Source organism: Corvus moneduloides, chromosome 18 (genome assembly GCF_009650955.1).
Source record: "Corvus moneduloides isolate bCorMon1 chromosome 18, bCorMon1.pri, whole genome shotgun sequence".
NCBI lineage: Eukaryota > Metazoa > Chordata > Aves > Passeriformes > Corvidae > Corvus > Corvus moneduloides.
In genome coordinates this window covers 10003193-10017697 of record NC_045493.1, presented here as the reverse complement: position 1 = coordinate 10017697, position 14505 = coordinate 10003193, and the positions used below count along the sequence as shown (strand labels likewise).

The 14505-nt window shown below is 47.4% G+C and overlaps 1 protein-coding gene across 3 annotated transcripts in view; it reads left to right on the top strand.

Annotated features, from left to right (window-relative positions):
- GRK3 (G protein-coupled receptor kinase 3) overlaps positions 1-14074 on the top strand; it is a 60336-nt gene extending 46262 nt beyond the window's left edge. For 2 of the 3 annotated variants that reach the window (XM_032127674.1, XM_032127676.1), the window contains 9 exons: positions 757-823; positions 1018-1118; positions 2475-2541; positions 2994-3089; positions 5275-5437; positions 6179-6315; positions 6580-6615; positions 7257-7370; positions 7879-14074. In XM_032127674.1, the coding sequence (XP_031983565.1) occupies positions 757-823; positions 1018-1118; positions 2475-2541; positions 2994-3089; positions 5275-5437; positions 6179-6315; positions 6580-6615; positions 7257-7370; positions 7879-8040 (943 nt within the window). In that variant the 3' untranslated portion in view covers positions 8041-14074. The remainder of the gene's footprint in view (positions 1-756; positions 824-1017; positions 1119-2474; positions 2542-2993; positions 3090-5274; positions 5438-6178; positions 6316-6579; positions 6616-7256; positions 7371-7878) is intronic. The other variant, XM_032127675.1, reaches the window with a different exon arrangement.
- The last annotated feature ends 431 nt before the right edge of the window (positions 14075-14505 follow it).

Genomic DNA, 14505 nt, shown 5'->3' with positions numbered 1-14505 from the left:
TGAAACATGCTGGTACACTCAGCCATGTGGCAAGGCAGAATGCTTTAGAATAGCTAATTAATGGAATTGATAAGTGAGTAACATTTTGATTTCAAAAAAATAATCATCCCCTCAAGGTTTTGAAGAAAAGAAGCAGGGAATATGTCCTAAATGTAATTAAAATATCTCTTACTACAATGCTGCTTCTTTCTTTCATGAAGGACTGTGTGATAAATCTCTAATGTGCCACGGTCTTCCATAGCTTAGAGGAAAATTCAAACTCAAACCAGAATTATAAAGCAGGAAAGGGATAAAGCTGATAATTTACTAGATACCATCAGATATCTTCCCAGTGCCTGATGCTGTGGGATCTGTGATTACCTTCTCTCTTATCTCCTTACTCTCCATGATGGGGAGTGATGAGTTCAGTGGGTCATGCTCAGCTTCCCTATAGAAATCCATGGATTTAAATCCCTGTGGGTGATGGCTGTTTGGGGTTTCCTTGTTAGCTGAGAACTGTTCAGGTTTTTGGGAGACAGACGTAATTGGTGAGGCGTTTGAAACACATCTTTAAGGCCAGATCACTGTTTAAGAATTACCCAGCTTTTTTGCTCACCTTCCTGTGGATCAGATTGTTCTGCAGGACAGGATTGATGAGGGGGAAGGATGGAACTAACAGGATGCTCCACTCTTTCCTGGCATTGCCACAGCTGAACTACCCCGATATGCTGTGGCTTTACATTTATTAGTGTTTTGGTTTTTTTCTTCTTTCCACAGGCACAGCCCTTTCAGGCAGCACAAAACCAAAGATAAGCACGAGATCGACCGGATGACGCTCACCGTGGTAAGGCCTGGCCTCAGTGACATCCCCGTGTTCCCCCAGCTCCCATTTCCCCTAAAACTAAAACTGCACCCCCTGCTCTCCCAGAGACCTGTATTTGCACATGGCAGAGCAGTTAACAAACACCATCAGAGACAAGAAAGCAGAACACACCACTTCCATCCTGGAATATCTCTTTGTACTTCCTTTCTCCACAGAATGTGGAGCTCCCGGATTCCTTTTCTCCCGAGCTGAAGTCCCTTCTGGAAGGGCTCCTGCAGCGGGATGTGAGCAAGAGGCTTGGATGCCAAGGAAGAAGGTAGGTGTTGGCTTCTCCTTGGACCTCTGCCTTGAAAAATTTCCACTTCTCTGTCAATGAGTGAACTCGTTTCAAGTGAAAATCTGCTTCCTGTTGTGCGGATTTTAATTTTGGAAAGAGAACATGAAAAAGTGCTGCTGCATGGAATTACATTTCAGCTTCCTTTGGTTTGGACATGTTTTTTGGACAATTTCTGTCCTTAAAGCCTTCCCCTGAGTTCCCTGCAGTCATGCTTGCATTGGGTGGTGTTCCTCCTTCTCATCCCTTGGTTGTTTTTCTGGTTTTGCCTGATCTGTTTTGGCATGAGATCATATGACTTGACTCAGACATACTGATAGGGAAAAATTTATTGCTTTTATTGTATCTGTAATGATAGGAGCATATTACATACAAAAAAAACCCCCAACCCAATCCCAAAACCACCCAGCAAAAAGCTGTGAATATTGCTGGTGTTGCCTGTGTCACTTCATTATTCTAAGGAAAAGAGCTTTTGTTTTGTTTCTTGACTACAAAACACTCCTTGCTCCTGCCAAGCTCACCTTGCTTGTAGCTGTTCATGAAATTGTTATCTCCTGCTTCAAAATCCAGTGTGAGACTGGGAGAGAAAAGGAGGGGAGTAAACAACTGTTGGGAAACTATTGGGGTGTGTGATAACAGATAATGGTCACACCTGAGCCTGGGGCTGGCTCCAATTCCAGTGGGAGATTTTGTCTTGGAGCACTCTTTGATAACGACCCGAGATTGCTTTTCCCTGGGGCCTAACAAGAGTAGTTGATGATTTTCCCATAGAATTTGTGTAATGTGAAATGGTGTGGAGCAATGTGGTTATTAACAGGTAGTGATTGGGATCCGCCAAAGGATCCGTGTTTGGGATCTGACCCAGATCAGTGTTTGGGGCCTGACACAGATCCATGTTTGGGATCTGACACAGAGCAGTATTGGGATCTTACGCAGATCCTTGTTTGGGATCTGACACAGAGCAGTGTTTGGGGCCTGACACAGAGCAGTTTTTGGGATCTGACCCAGAGTATTTTTGGGATCTGACACAGAGCAGAGTTTGGGATTGACACAGATCAGTGTTGGGATCTGACAAGAGAGGAACACTGTTTGCTGTTGGAAATGATGGAGTGCCATCAGGAGTTCTTGCCTGCCAGCCCTAGAGCACTATTCCAAGTGTTTCCACATGAAAATCTTCTCTCCTGTTGCTTACTGAAGAATTCTTACGTTTTTCTTACAAAAAAAGCGTTTCCCCGATACTCTCAAGTGATAGAAATGTGACCTTTGAAGGCTTTGTATTTCTTGAATCCACTTGAAAAGCCCCTCCCTTTGTTGACTTCAGTCACTTCTGTTTTGCAGCGCACAAGAAGTAAAGGAACATCCTTTCTTCAAAGGCATTGATTGGCAGCAAGTCTATTTACAGAAGGTAAAGCATGAAGACAGTAATTTTGGCTTACTTGCTAAAGCAGTGAAAGGAAAATAAACCCAAACAGGTACTGAGCAGAATACTCGAGGGTCGCAGTGCCCAGCACATTGCTCACTCACACAAATACAGGGAGGGTTGTTGATGAATATTCATTCCTACAGATCTTCCTGCTTGTTAGGGGTGAGTTGTTACATTTCTGGGGTCAAGTGACTTCATGGTTTCCTTTCCTTTGCTGTCTCTAAACTGGGGAGTTTTATCCCCAAATTTTTGAAGGAGCTTTAATTAAAAGAAGTGGCAACGACTTTGCACTGAAGTTTAATTCCAAGGGGGACACGCTGGCACGGTCGAGTGTAATCTGTGCAAAAAAATCAAAAGGGGGTGTGCATAACTACAGAATGGAGTTAAATAATGCCCATTAATTTGTCTTTAATGATGCTGCTTTTAATTTCTAGTACCCTCCCCCCCTGATTCCTCCCCGGGGAGAAGTCAATGCAGCAGATGCCTTTGATATTGGCTCATTTGATGAAGAGGACACTAAAGGCATTAAGGTACCCAGCTCTCAGTGGTGGAGGGTGGCACTGGGACTGCTGTGCTTGGCTTTCCGTGTGTGTGTGTGTGGCATTCCTTTGCTTCAGGGCTCTGGATGTGCAAGGAATTCCTTCAGGCTGGGAAATTCAGTCTGTGCTGGTACCTTGGGCTGGTTCCCAAGTCCTCATGGTTTTAGATTAACTGATGTCTACTTTTCTTACCCAAAAGTTTTATGGGATAAAGGAAATGTTTCAAATGGTCAGGAAGCAATTGGGAAAGCTTCAGATTTTTTAGAGTACCTTATGGTTTGTGTCTTTAAAAGCTGTGATTTATTTCTGGTGGCTTGGAGAAATGGAGCTAAACATCATTTTAACAGTTGAGTGGTCAGAGAGTGGTGGGGAAAGCTCTTAAAAATGACAAACTGTGTTGATAGTAACAATGTCATAAGTTAAAAAAAATGGTAAAAGAGATTTTCAGGTTCTGGTATTATCCAAAATGTAATGAGAATAATATAAATGATAAAAAAAGAGAAGTTAAAGCTGCTGGCCCCTTTGGGACTCACACGAAGGGGTGACCCCACTGTGAATTCCTCCACTCTCTGAAGTTTCCCTGGGACTTTGGACAGCAGGGCTTGGGGTCATTGCTCTTCATTGTTTTCATCCCCCATTTCTGCAGTAGATCAGACCTTGTTATTGTTATTACAGAAGTGAGTCAGGAGGGAAACTAATTGTTCTAAACTTTATAAGCAAAAAGCCCCATTAAGTACTCGCTGAGCCTAAAAAGGAGCTCGTCTGTCAGTGTCACCTGCTATGGTGACAGAAGCTGGCACAGAAAAGTGCACAGAGCCCAGGATGTTCTTTATCCCAGAAAATTCCGCATTTTCAGCATCAATGTTAGCCTGGCAGGATTCCAGCCTCCTGTAATTCTGGAATGCCAGAATTCAGAGGAACATTTTTTTGCAAGGAGGAACCGGGCAGTCTTTTTATTTATTGAGGGGATCAGATATTCTCAATGAGATGATCTAGTGAGAAATCCTGTCACTTCGTGTGAATTATCATCAGGTCAGTGCTGTGTCATCTCCAGTGTGAACTCAGAATCCCACAGCTCAGGCTGCCTATGGGATAAATTTACCCCTGGGGGTGAATCAGGGAGGGATAGCACGGCCTCCCCGGGTGTCACAGGCGTCCAGAGGGGACAGGATGGTTCCTGCCTGAGTCAGCTGCCAGCGAGGTGCCAGGAGCCCTCTCTGTTCAAGTTTGAACACCTTGCTCTCCTCCCTGCCCCCTGGGATTATATTTATCCTGCAGAATGTCCTGTGGCCCCGAGTAGAGCACGTGAGCTTTGGGGTTACGGGGCGGGGGGAGCCAGCAGGGGATGCCTGGGTCTTTTCCCCCTTCCTCGGGTGCCCCAGGGAGTCCTTGCAATTGCAGAGAGGTCTTCTTGGTGTGTATTTTCCTGCTGGGATGTGGCCATGGATCTCTGAAAAGGAGGAGAATATCTATTCCAGGAGTGTCTGGCCTGACTGCAGGAGGGGAATTAAGCCAGTGCTGCTCCTGCAGCTGTTGGTGCTGCATGCACGTGGCTTTAAACCCCTCCAGGGATGGGCATTCCACCACTGCCCAGCTCAGTGCTGGACAACCCTTTGGGTGCGGAATTTGTTCCTAATTTTCTTCAGTGCAATTCAGTTTACATTCTCCAAGGATTAGTGGGGAAAAGAATCCTTATAGCAGGGAAATTGAGGTCTGCAGCACATGCTGATGAATTCTGAGGGTTAATTATTAAGAAAATAAAGCCAAGCTGTGGAAGCATGGAAGGCATTGCTGTGGGAAAGGTGTCTTATCAGTTATTCGGGGAATTTTTGTGCTGAGGAAGTTTTTGTGCAACAAAGTTAAGAATGCTGCTGCTTCCATTGGAGTAATTATTGAAATGTGAAGTCTAGAGAGCATTATGGGACAATGCTGAGGATTTTAGAGCTATCCATCCAAACAAGTTTTGAGCAGGTGGCCTGTTCTCTGCACATAAATTAATATCTTTGCTTCAATTAGTGTCTGTGCTTCTCTTGCTTGCATCTGTCTGTTTTGTGAAGGTTTGAGTTCAATCCATCTTGTCAAATAATACTGTTGCATGGGTAACTATTAACTGTTGGGGATAAGAATAGTGAAAGTTATTAAAATGATGGGTTTTTTGTTGTTTTTCTCTTGCAAGTTGCTTGATAGTGACCAGGAGTTATATAAGAACTTCCCTCTGGTAATATCGGAGCGTTGGCAGCAAGAAGTAGCAGAAACTGTTTATGATGCAGTAAATGCAGACACAGATAAAATTGAGGCCAGAAAAAGGGCTAAAAATAAGCAGCTTGGCCACGAGGAAGGTAATCTGTCCTTACACTTCTCTCATCTTTTGCTGCTAGGTAGTAATTCCTGGGTTTGGAGTTCCACAGTCTCCTGTTGCTGTCATTCCTGGGAGTTGTTAGGATTCGTTTGATCACTGTCGTGTTGCTTAAGATGTTTCTTAATGTTTTGAAATGCCGAATGATGACATCAGGCTTTGGAAAGAGATTCATGGAATCACAGAGTCCTGGAATGGTTTGGGTTGGAAAGGACCTTAAAGCCCATCCAGTTCCACCCCCTGCCATGGGCGGAGACACCTTCCACTAGCCCAGGTTGCTCCAAGTCCTGTCCAACCTGGCCTTGGACACTTCCAGGGATGGGGCAGCCACAGCTTCTCTGGGCACCCTGTGCCAGGGCCTGCCCACCTTCCCAGTCTGTGGGATTTGATTTCCTGCCCAGGAGTTGGGAAGGGCCCTAGGAGGTTTTGCACAGCAAACTGCAGCTTGCACGGGGGTGTTGCATCAAACCCCCAAACTTTGGAGAGCAAATGCTTTTAATGAACTCCTCCAGTGAAATACTTCTTTAAGAGCCAAGTCCTGTCCTTGATCCCTGCTCTGCAGCCACAGCAGCTGTGTAGTTAGGGCAGAACTGGGGCTGTGTGTGTGATCTGAACCTGCTGAGGGCACGGCGGGTCCAGGGCTCCGTCCCCTCCTCACAGAGCTCACGCAGAATGCTTTAGGCTGCACCTCCTGTGGCTTTGCTAACGTCTCCTCTTGGTTTAGATTATGCCCTGGGGAAGGACTGTATCATGCATGGATACATGCTCAAGCTGGGGAACCCCTTCCTGACTCAGTGGCAGCGGCGTTACTTTTACCTCTTCCCCAACCGGCTGGAGTGGCGAGGAGAAGGAGAGTCCCGGGTGAGTGAGGGGCCCTGGGGAGCTGTGGTGGAAGGCAGCTGGAGGTGAGACACACCTGGAGTGCCCAGGGGTTCTCCTGGGGAAGGAGTTTTCTCTGAGTTAAAAGCCCAGTGGATTTGAGTAACTTCTCTCGAGTCTCACTGTAGTTAAGGGGTAGCTCACACTGCACAGAGGAGACATAAAGTTGTCTTGAGAAACCTGTTTGCTCTGTTTTGTCGTGTTTTTAAAGGATTTTGGTAGTTGATGGTGTTGTTTTTCATTTAGGACCTCTGGACTATTTATACAAAAAAACACAAACTGGTAAGGTGACAAATGCTATAGCATTTTGTTTCCAAGAAAATGCTATAGTGGCTGTAGTGTAGCCCAGCTGTGCTCATGTGCAGGGCAGATAAATTGTATATTTAAGGAAAGGTTTGGAATTTAAGACGTTGTGTCCTCTGCAGTCCATAGGGAGAGTTTTCCTGCACACTGCTGTGTATGTTCTCTTTGTCAGTGTTCAGTGCTGAAATATTCCCTTTCAGCTCTTTGAAATAGTAAGATTGGCTTTGGTTTTTGGGTTTGTTTTTTTTTTTTTTTGTAATAACAGTAATGCTTGAAAAATGTATCAAATTATATGCAGCTCTTGAGGGGAAATAGTGAATATTCTGTTTGCAGACACACCTATTTGTAGATTCTTATTTCGTGCTGTCATTACTGGCTTTTAGAGCTGATATTTTGTTGTCACTATTGAAGCAACCAAGCCCCTTGTAAATCTCTCTTACCTTCCTGTCTATCTTTAGTTGATGACCCAGCCTTCAGAAATAAATGTTTGTGTAATGACTCTTAATGTTCATAACTTAATTCATGTGGGTAGTCCAGGAAAATGAGATAGTGGCTTTATTTGATGGGCAACAGGTGGGTTTTTTTTCAGTTAATTCTCTGCTCTTTTGCACATGCTGCAGCAAAATCTGCTGACAATGGAACAAATAGTATCTGTTGAAGAAACACAAATTAAAGATAAGAAATGCATCTTACTGAGAATTAAAGGAGGAAAACAGTTTGTCCTACAGTGTGAGGTAAGACTTGTTTTTTGATAACTTGATCAGATTGTTTTGCATATGATAAACAATTGACAAGTTTTTCAGGTCATCCTGTTGCATGTTAACTAAGGCACTTGGTGAAGCAGAGCTGAAGTGTTTATCACAGTCGAGTTTTGAAAGCAGGAAACCTGCAGCTGTGCCAGTTCCTGTCATGGATTTCAGTGGTATTTGGGCCAAAACGAGTTCAGTTTATTAAATAGCTAAAAGCTCCCAAACTGCTCAAACTCCGTGTGCTCCAAGGGCCTCGTTGGCTCATGTGTCACTGTGGGGAGCTGCTGTGTGGAAGGGGGAAGTGCTCAAGTCCTCAAAACATTGTACCAGCCTTCATTGGGGTGATGGAGAAGCCAAGGGCTGCGCGTGGGCAATACCCAAGTTGCTCATTCCTTCGGAAAATTAAAATAACTTCCCTAAAGTGCTGTCTGAGCGAGAAGATGCTGTTGGCCGCGTAGGATGAAGTGCCAAACTGCTTCTGTGTCTCTTGCAGAGCGACCCCGAGTTTGTTCAGTGGAAAAAAGAGCTGACAGAGGCTTTCACTGAGGCCCAGAGGTTGCTGCGCCGGGCTCCAAAGTTCCTCAATAAATCCCGCTCCACAGTCGTAGAGCTCTCGAAGCCCCCGCTCAGCCACAGGAACAGCAACGGGCTGTAGGAGACACCGACCACGTCCCCACAGGGAGAGCTGCTTGGTGAACCTGCAGAGTGTCCCAGAATCCTTGTGAATGAATGACTTTGTGCAGTCCTGGACGCGGGATGTGCTCGCAAGAGGAGGAATTCGATGTTTACAGCGTGGGATCACGTCAGGACTCTGTCTCCGGAGGCTGTGCAGACTGCAAGGGTGGCGGGGGGGAGACCCTGCCCCTGGAAGTCACCAAGCGGAGAGGCTGCTCCTTGCTCCCACGCGTCCCCACCCCCGGCGGGGCCCGGCCGAGCTCCGTCCCTCTGGAACTACTGATGGAAGGAAGAGGCTTTTCCCTGCCGTGCCCTGGCTCGGCGGCCCCGGGCCGGGGCTGGCGCGGGTGCTGCTGGCTGGGTGACGCTCCCGCGGTGGCACCGACGGAGCCGGAGCTGCCGCCTGGCCGTGGTGGGTGCCTCTCACTCTGTCGTGTTGCCGTGTCCTTCCCGACCATTACTGCTGACTCTCTGATAACCTTGCTCCATACTGCTGATGATCAACAGTGTGACTCTGATGCACTTCAAAGTACTGAATTCTAACTGTCCTGTGGTTTAAATGTTATTGCTACTTCATGGGAGCGTTGAACTCGAATTATTCCCTGGGTTTGTTGTACTCACTAATAGTAGCTACCACCGTTTTGCTTCTTCTACGTATATGCAGTACTATAACTGACACAATAGAGTAATAATTTGGTGAAGAGGAATTTATGGTAGCTTCATCTAGTGCTCTGTTGTATAAATTGACTATTTTAGCACAGTTTTTAAAGAGCAGATTCCTTTTGACAAGTTTACAGTGAACATAAAGACAGTTCTTTTCCATTTCAGGTCAACTGCACTTTTTGAAAAATTAAAAAGAAATGATTCAAATCCAGTGCATTGTAGAGCATGTGCTGGGTTCCGGTGTGTGTGGGTACCTCGGTACGTATTCCGGATCACTCCTCAGTCCTGGGACTCGGGATCCTCCTCTGCTGTACACAGGCGTGTTCCCATAGCATAGAAATCCCCAGAAATCCCCAGTTCCCCCTGGAGCCCGGCCCGGGAGGTTCGTGCACATATCACAGCTCAGCTTGGGAAAAGATCTCTCGTTTTCTGTTCTGAAGAGTTCAAACTGCCCACATTGAAACCAGTGTGGGAAAAGTGAGAGTGGAACTGACAGGACGAGCTGATCAAATGCTGGGTTTATGGTAATTCTGCTTGGGGCATCAGGTGTGTTGGGTGGAAGGTCTTGCTGAAGGAAAGGAAAATCCTGAGCTGCCCCACAGCTTCCAGCTGGGACACAGCTTCCAGCCCTGGGTGTTGTGGTGGTTTGTAAGAGAGAGGTCAGGGCTGAACTTAGCTTTTTTTCCAGTTCAGTGAACACCTTAGAGAAGGTTTTTCTTCCCAGCTACAGAGGTACAACTCTCCCAGTCCCTGAAGACAGTGGAGCTGTGCCTGTGTAAGTGGGAGCAGAAGTTGTGCGTGGTTTGTCGAGCGTGTGTGGCTGTCAGATCACCACAGAGTTCCTTGGAGAAAAGTAGTAAAAGTGGCTCTATTTGCTTCTGCATGGGGGCTGGGTTTGCTGCAGAGCTTGTGCAAACCTTGACTGACCACCTGGGGCTGCACCAAAGGGAAAATGCATTCTGGAAAATACCCCCAGTGAGTCAGTGGTTCCTTCCCATGATTTTTTTTTCCCCCCCATTTATTTTCCAAATTATTCTGTATAAAGAGTACCAGCCTCTCTGTCATTCCTGTTGAGCATCTCAGCTCCTCTGTAAGGAGCAGTGTCAGAGGTGATTGGTCAAAGGTTGTGTTTGATGATCTTGGAGGTCTTTTCCTACCTAAATGATTCCATGATTCTGTGTGTGGTATTTAACAAGTGTTTGGGATAGAAAATGTCCCATCCCGCTGGCTGTGGTTCAGCTTTCCCTACAATACCATGCAGTGCTCGTATTTTCCTCCTTGATTTAGAAAAAATCTCCCTCAGATGGTGTAAAAACCTGCTCACAGTTCTTGTGTAACTTGTTTTTACTTTCTTAGTCCCTGATCAGTTCCATTCTTCTCCTTCAGTTATTTTCCATGGCTGGGTTTCACTCTCACTCCCTGTCAGCAGATTCCGGTGCCGATGTCAGGGAGGGAGGAACAGGTCATCAGCTGGGAAATTGTGCCTCAAACCCAGAGATTTTGTATGAAATGAAGGCTGTGTATTGACTTAGGGTAATACATCTATTTTGGAATGTGATGGAGTTGGGATGGCCCCGGAATACCCTCGTTATCCTGGTCCTTGCTGCCCCATCCCGATGGGAGGGGCAGGAAAAGATTTGGATTTCTTTAGCCAGCTGATTTATTGACAATTTAAAGTAGCTGTATTTTTTTGACTTGTATCCAACTGTGCAGCTAGGAGAGGAGAGGTTATCACAGGGACAAACTCCCGAACGAAGCTGGGATCCCAGTAAGAAACGAGGGCTCTCTGTGGAAGTGACTGGATGTGCTGGTGTGGAGGGAGAGCTGGAATTGCTCCCTCCAAACCAGAAAAATCTGGGATACTGCCCCAGACTGCTCCTTCCTGCTGTAGGAAGCAGGGTCTCTGAAGTTTTTGTTTTGGACAAAAATTCCTGGTGGTGTTAATTTGCAGGAGGGTCTTTGTGTGTTTAGGAACCCCTCGTTTATTCGGTAATTATGTTGCAAACTCATGAAACCTGTTAAAGAAACACTTACTGTGGGGTGTTTTTTGTGGTTTTTTTTTTTCCAATCCTTCATCCAAGTGTTGGCCATCCACTTCTCCAAGTGTAAAACTTCTTCCTCTTAGTTGTGTTTGAGCTTTTTGTGTTCTTGTCCCTGGTCCAGTAGAGCCTCAGCTGCAGGCTCACGGATTCTTCCCAAAATGCTGCTGTGAGAGAAGCTGGTGTAATGCTGGAGTGGATCCAGCTGGGATTGACATTCCTGGTATGTTCCCCCACCCCCCAGCAGGCTTCAAAAAATCTTGGAACAGGCTAATAATAGCTGGAAGTGTGTCTGGGAAGGGAAGCCTGGCAGGTAGGGAGAGCAGCTCCGGGGATAGACCTGGGCTTAGCCACATTCGAGTTTCCCTCAATTTCTTGGGGCTGTCCTGAGCAGGGCCAGCAGTTGGACTCTGATGATCCTTGTGGGTCAGGATATTCCATGATTCTGTGACTCAGCACCTCCCCTTTGGAAACGCAGCGGGAGTTTTGCCTCTCCCACTTCCATCAAGGGGTGAAAACCCAGAAATTGAATTGTGAGGTTGGGTTTGGCTTTGAGATATATCAGGTGTTTGCAGCCCGGTGTGGAGGAGGTGGAAACGCTGCTTTGTGCTAAAAAAGGCTTGTTCTGGTTGTGCTCCTGCCCGTAGTGGACACTGCTGGTGGCCAGAGGAGCTCTCAGGGTTGATGTTCCCTGAGCAGGACCAGCCCCAGCTCTGGGGTGACTCGGCATCGTCATCCCTCGCGTTTACAGTGAACCAGCTCATGAGGAGTGGAATCCCTGGAGCTCTGAGTTGCTCTTTCCCTGGCAGCTGGTCAGCTTTAGGACCAGGTTCCTTGATTCCACGTCCATATCCATGTCCCGTGGCCGTTGGCACGGCGGTGTCACCTCCCAGCACGTGGCAGTGACACGGCTCCTCCGCCTCTGAGGTGTTTGCACCTGAAATATCCCTGGAGGAAGGACTGTTTGAAGTGTACAGTAGACAGTAAATAATTCTAGTTGTGTTGATTAATGAAAGGAATGAGTCAGTTCTACGAATTAAAGAGAAAAAAAAAATCTGAAAAGCGTATTTTGACAAAGCATAGTATTAATTTTAATATTGTAAAAAAAAAGGAAGATATCTAAAATATACAGAGAAGATATGTATATCCAAATGTCTGAGGAGTTTCAAGATAATCTACTTTTGTTTCCTGTTAGTTTCTATTCCATGGTGTACATATTGTGTGGATGGAACATTGGCTGTTTTAATACTGTTGTTAAATTGTATTTTTATTTTGTGTTAAACTAATCATCACAGACTCAGCTTTATTTTGTTTATGTAAAGGTTGCTATGCTCTGTAGGTATAAACCTGAGAATTCTATTTTAACAGAAAAAGCATTTTATATTATTTATTAAATACATGTTTCTCCAACTTCTGACATTCCACAGAATTTCTGCTCCATATGTGTATGGAAGTGGCAGCTCCTTTCAAGCAGGATCAGCCAGCTTTATTCTGTTTTTCATGACAAAGTGGGGATAGATTCCCTGAGGCTGTGCAGCCCTTCTCTCCCAGCACAGGGACTCCAGGCTCTGTCAGGACCATCTCAGGTAGCTCCTGAACGCAAAAACACCTGGGAAGCTCCTGCAAATCCACCCCTCAATGTGGTATTTCCAAATTTCCCCTTTATCCCTCAGCATTCCCAGAGCAAGCGTTTTATTCACAGGAGTCTGTGCTGAGTTAATGAGAACTAATGACCTAATTTGGGGCAAGGAGTCAGCTTGGTGTTTGATCCAGCTCAGCCATCAGGGAATTGCAGAGCTCCATCATTCCGAGGGGAAGGAGTGAGCGGAGGGAGAGCCTGGACCCAAAACATTCTTACTGCAGCTGGGTTTGGTGTTTGAGGGGGATCAGTGATCCTAAAAAACAGGATCCTGAGGCAGGAGCAGTGCCTGTCCCATAGCCAGGGCCAGGGCAGGACCCTGCTTCGTGTCACATCCCAGGAGGGGAGTGGCTGCCCCGGGACCCTGCAGGGACTGTCCCTCGGGGGTGTGGGGAGGGTGACCCCCAGGCAGGACCCCCCTGTGGTGCCACTGCTCCAGGAGCTGCTTCTGCTGGGCACATCTGGGCACATCTGCAGAGTCAACCCCGGCACCCCCATCCCCAGTGAAGTACAGAAATAGCCCTAAATTTATCAGTTCCTAAAAATAGTTCCAGTTGCGAGCATGGCCTGTGAGTTTGAGGAATACTTGGGGTGGAACGTCGTGTGCTCTTGAATTTCCACCTGCTCTGAATTTCTGCCGTGGTGGGGCTGGAGGTGTGTTCTGGTCAGGGCTGATCCCCGTGGCTTTTCCGGGGTTAAATGTGGCATTTTCCTGCTGCTGAAGTTCTCTGCTTGCTGAGGAGCTGCCTGGGGCAGGGAGGGATCTCTGCTGTGCTCACTCTGGAGCAGTCTCTGCCTTCTTTCCCGTTTCCCCCTCTGACCCCATTGGATTTTGGGGTGAGCTGTAGCCTGAGGTGTTCCTGGAGGGAGGGGGGAGCTGGTGGTGGGTGAGACTGTGCTGGTGGCATTGTGGCTCTTTAATGTCACCCCTGCAAAGGTGCCCTGGTGGGGACAGTGCTGAGGCTGCTGGCCTGGGGTGTGTCCAGGTAGGGCTTTGGCAGAGAACCTGGGGCCAGGTGCAGGAAGGTGGCTTTGTCCAGGGCCAGGTCTGGTCTGGGTTTGTGTGACACGATGTGTTTCCAGGCTGGAAAAGGAGATGGGGTGAGGTATGGGCTGGGAAGAGGCTTTCCTGTTGGTAGCAGGCATCTTCTGCCTGCTCCCAGACAGTAGATGTGGGCAAGATGGCACAAAAAATGCGTGTGAAAAACAGAATAAAGCAGGAACATCCTCGGAGAGGGGATTTGTGAGCACTCCCAGTGCCTCACTAGGTCCTTCAAAACAAAAAGGAGCAGATTCACACGAACAGCTACTCGTGATGAAGGAAACGATCGAAAAAGAACCTGTCCAAAATGTGTAATGAATGGTAAGCAAAGCCAGGATCTGTAAATAACTTTAGATATTGTATCGATGAGATCATTCCTTGTTTTATGTACTTGGCTCTTTCCATATTTATTGTGGGGAGGAGGGTCCCGGTGCCTGTGAGCTGTGGCCTCGCTCCTCACGGACTGTCCCGGAGTTTACAGCCCCGTCGTGGCGGGTGTGCCACCCTCGGTTCTTGCCGCCAGTATTTTTTTAACGGATTATTTTGGCACAGCTAAGCTGCTTCTGTGTGTTGGTCAGTACAACTGCTCTCCTACGACCAGACCCCAATAAAAACCGTCCTTTGCGTGTGTGCCGGCGCCTCGTTCTTTCCGTGTCACCTGTCCCTTGCCGCTCCGGCCATGAGGCTGTACTGGGCCGTACTGGGCTGTACTGGGCTGAGCAGCTGCCTGCAGGGCACAGCTGGATGGAGCCCACGCCCCGTTGCCCCGCTGCCAGGTAAGTCCCTTCACTCCCCCAGCCCTGTGCACTGCGTTTGTCCTGGTTTTTCCGAGGGACACACCGGCCGTGTCCTGCGGCCGCGGCGGTGCTGGCTGTGCCAGGAGGGCCTGGAGTTGTGTGATAGGTGACCAAGGGTGGCTTTCTGCAGTGCCACCTGGGAAGGATCATAGAAACTGCGTGTCCTTGTGCTGTCCCGGGTGGAATTGGGGTTGGTGAGATGCTTGGGCCAACCCTCAGTCTCCTGCCAGGTGACTCCACAGTGACAATCCCATTTCCTTTCTTA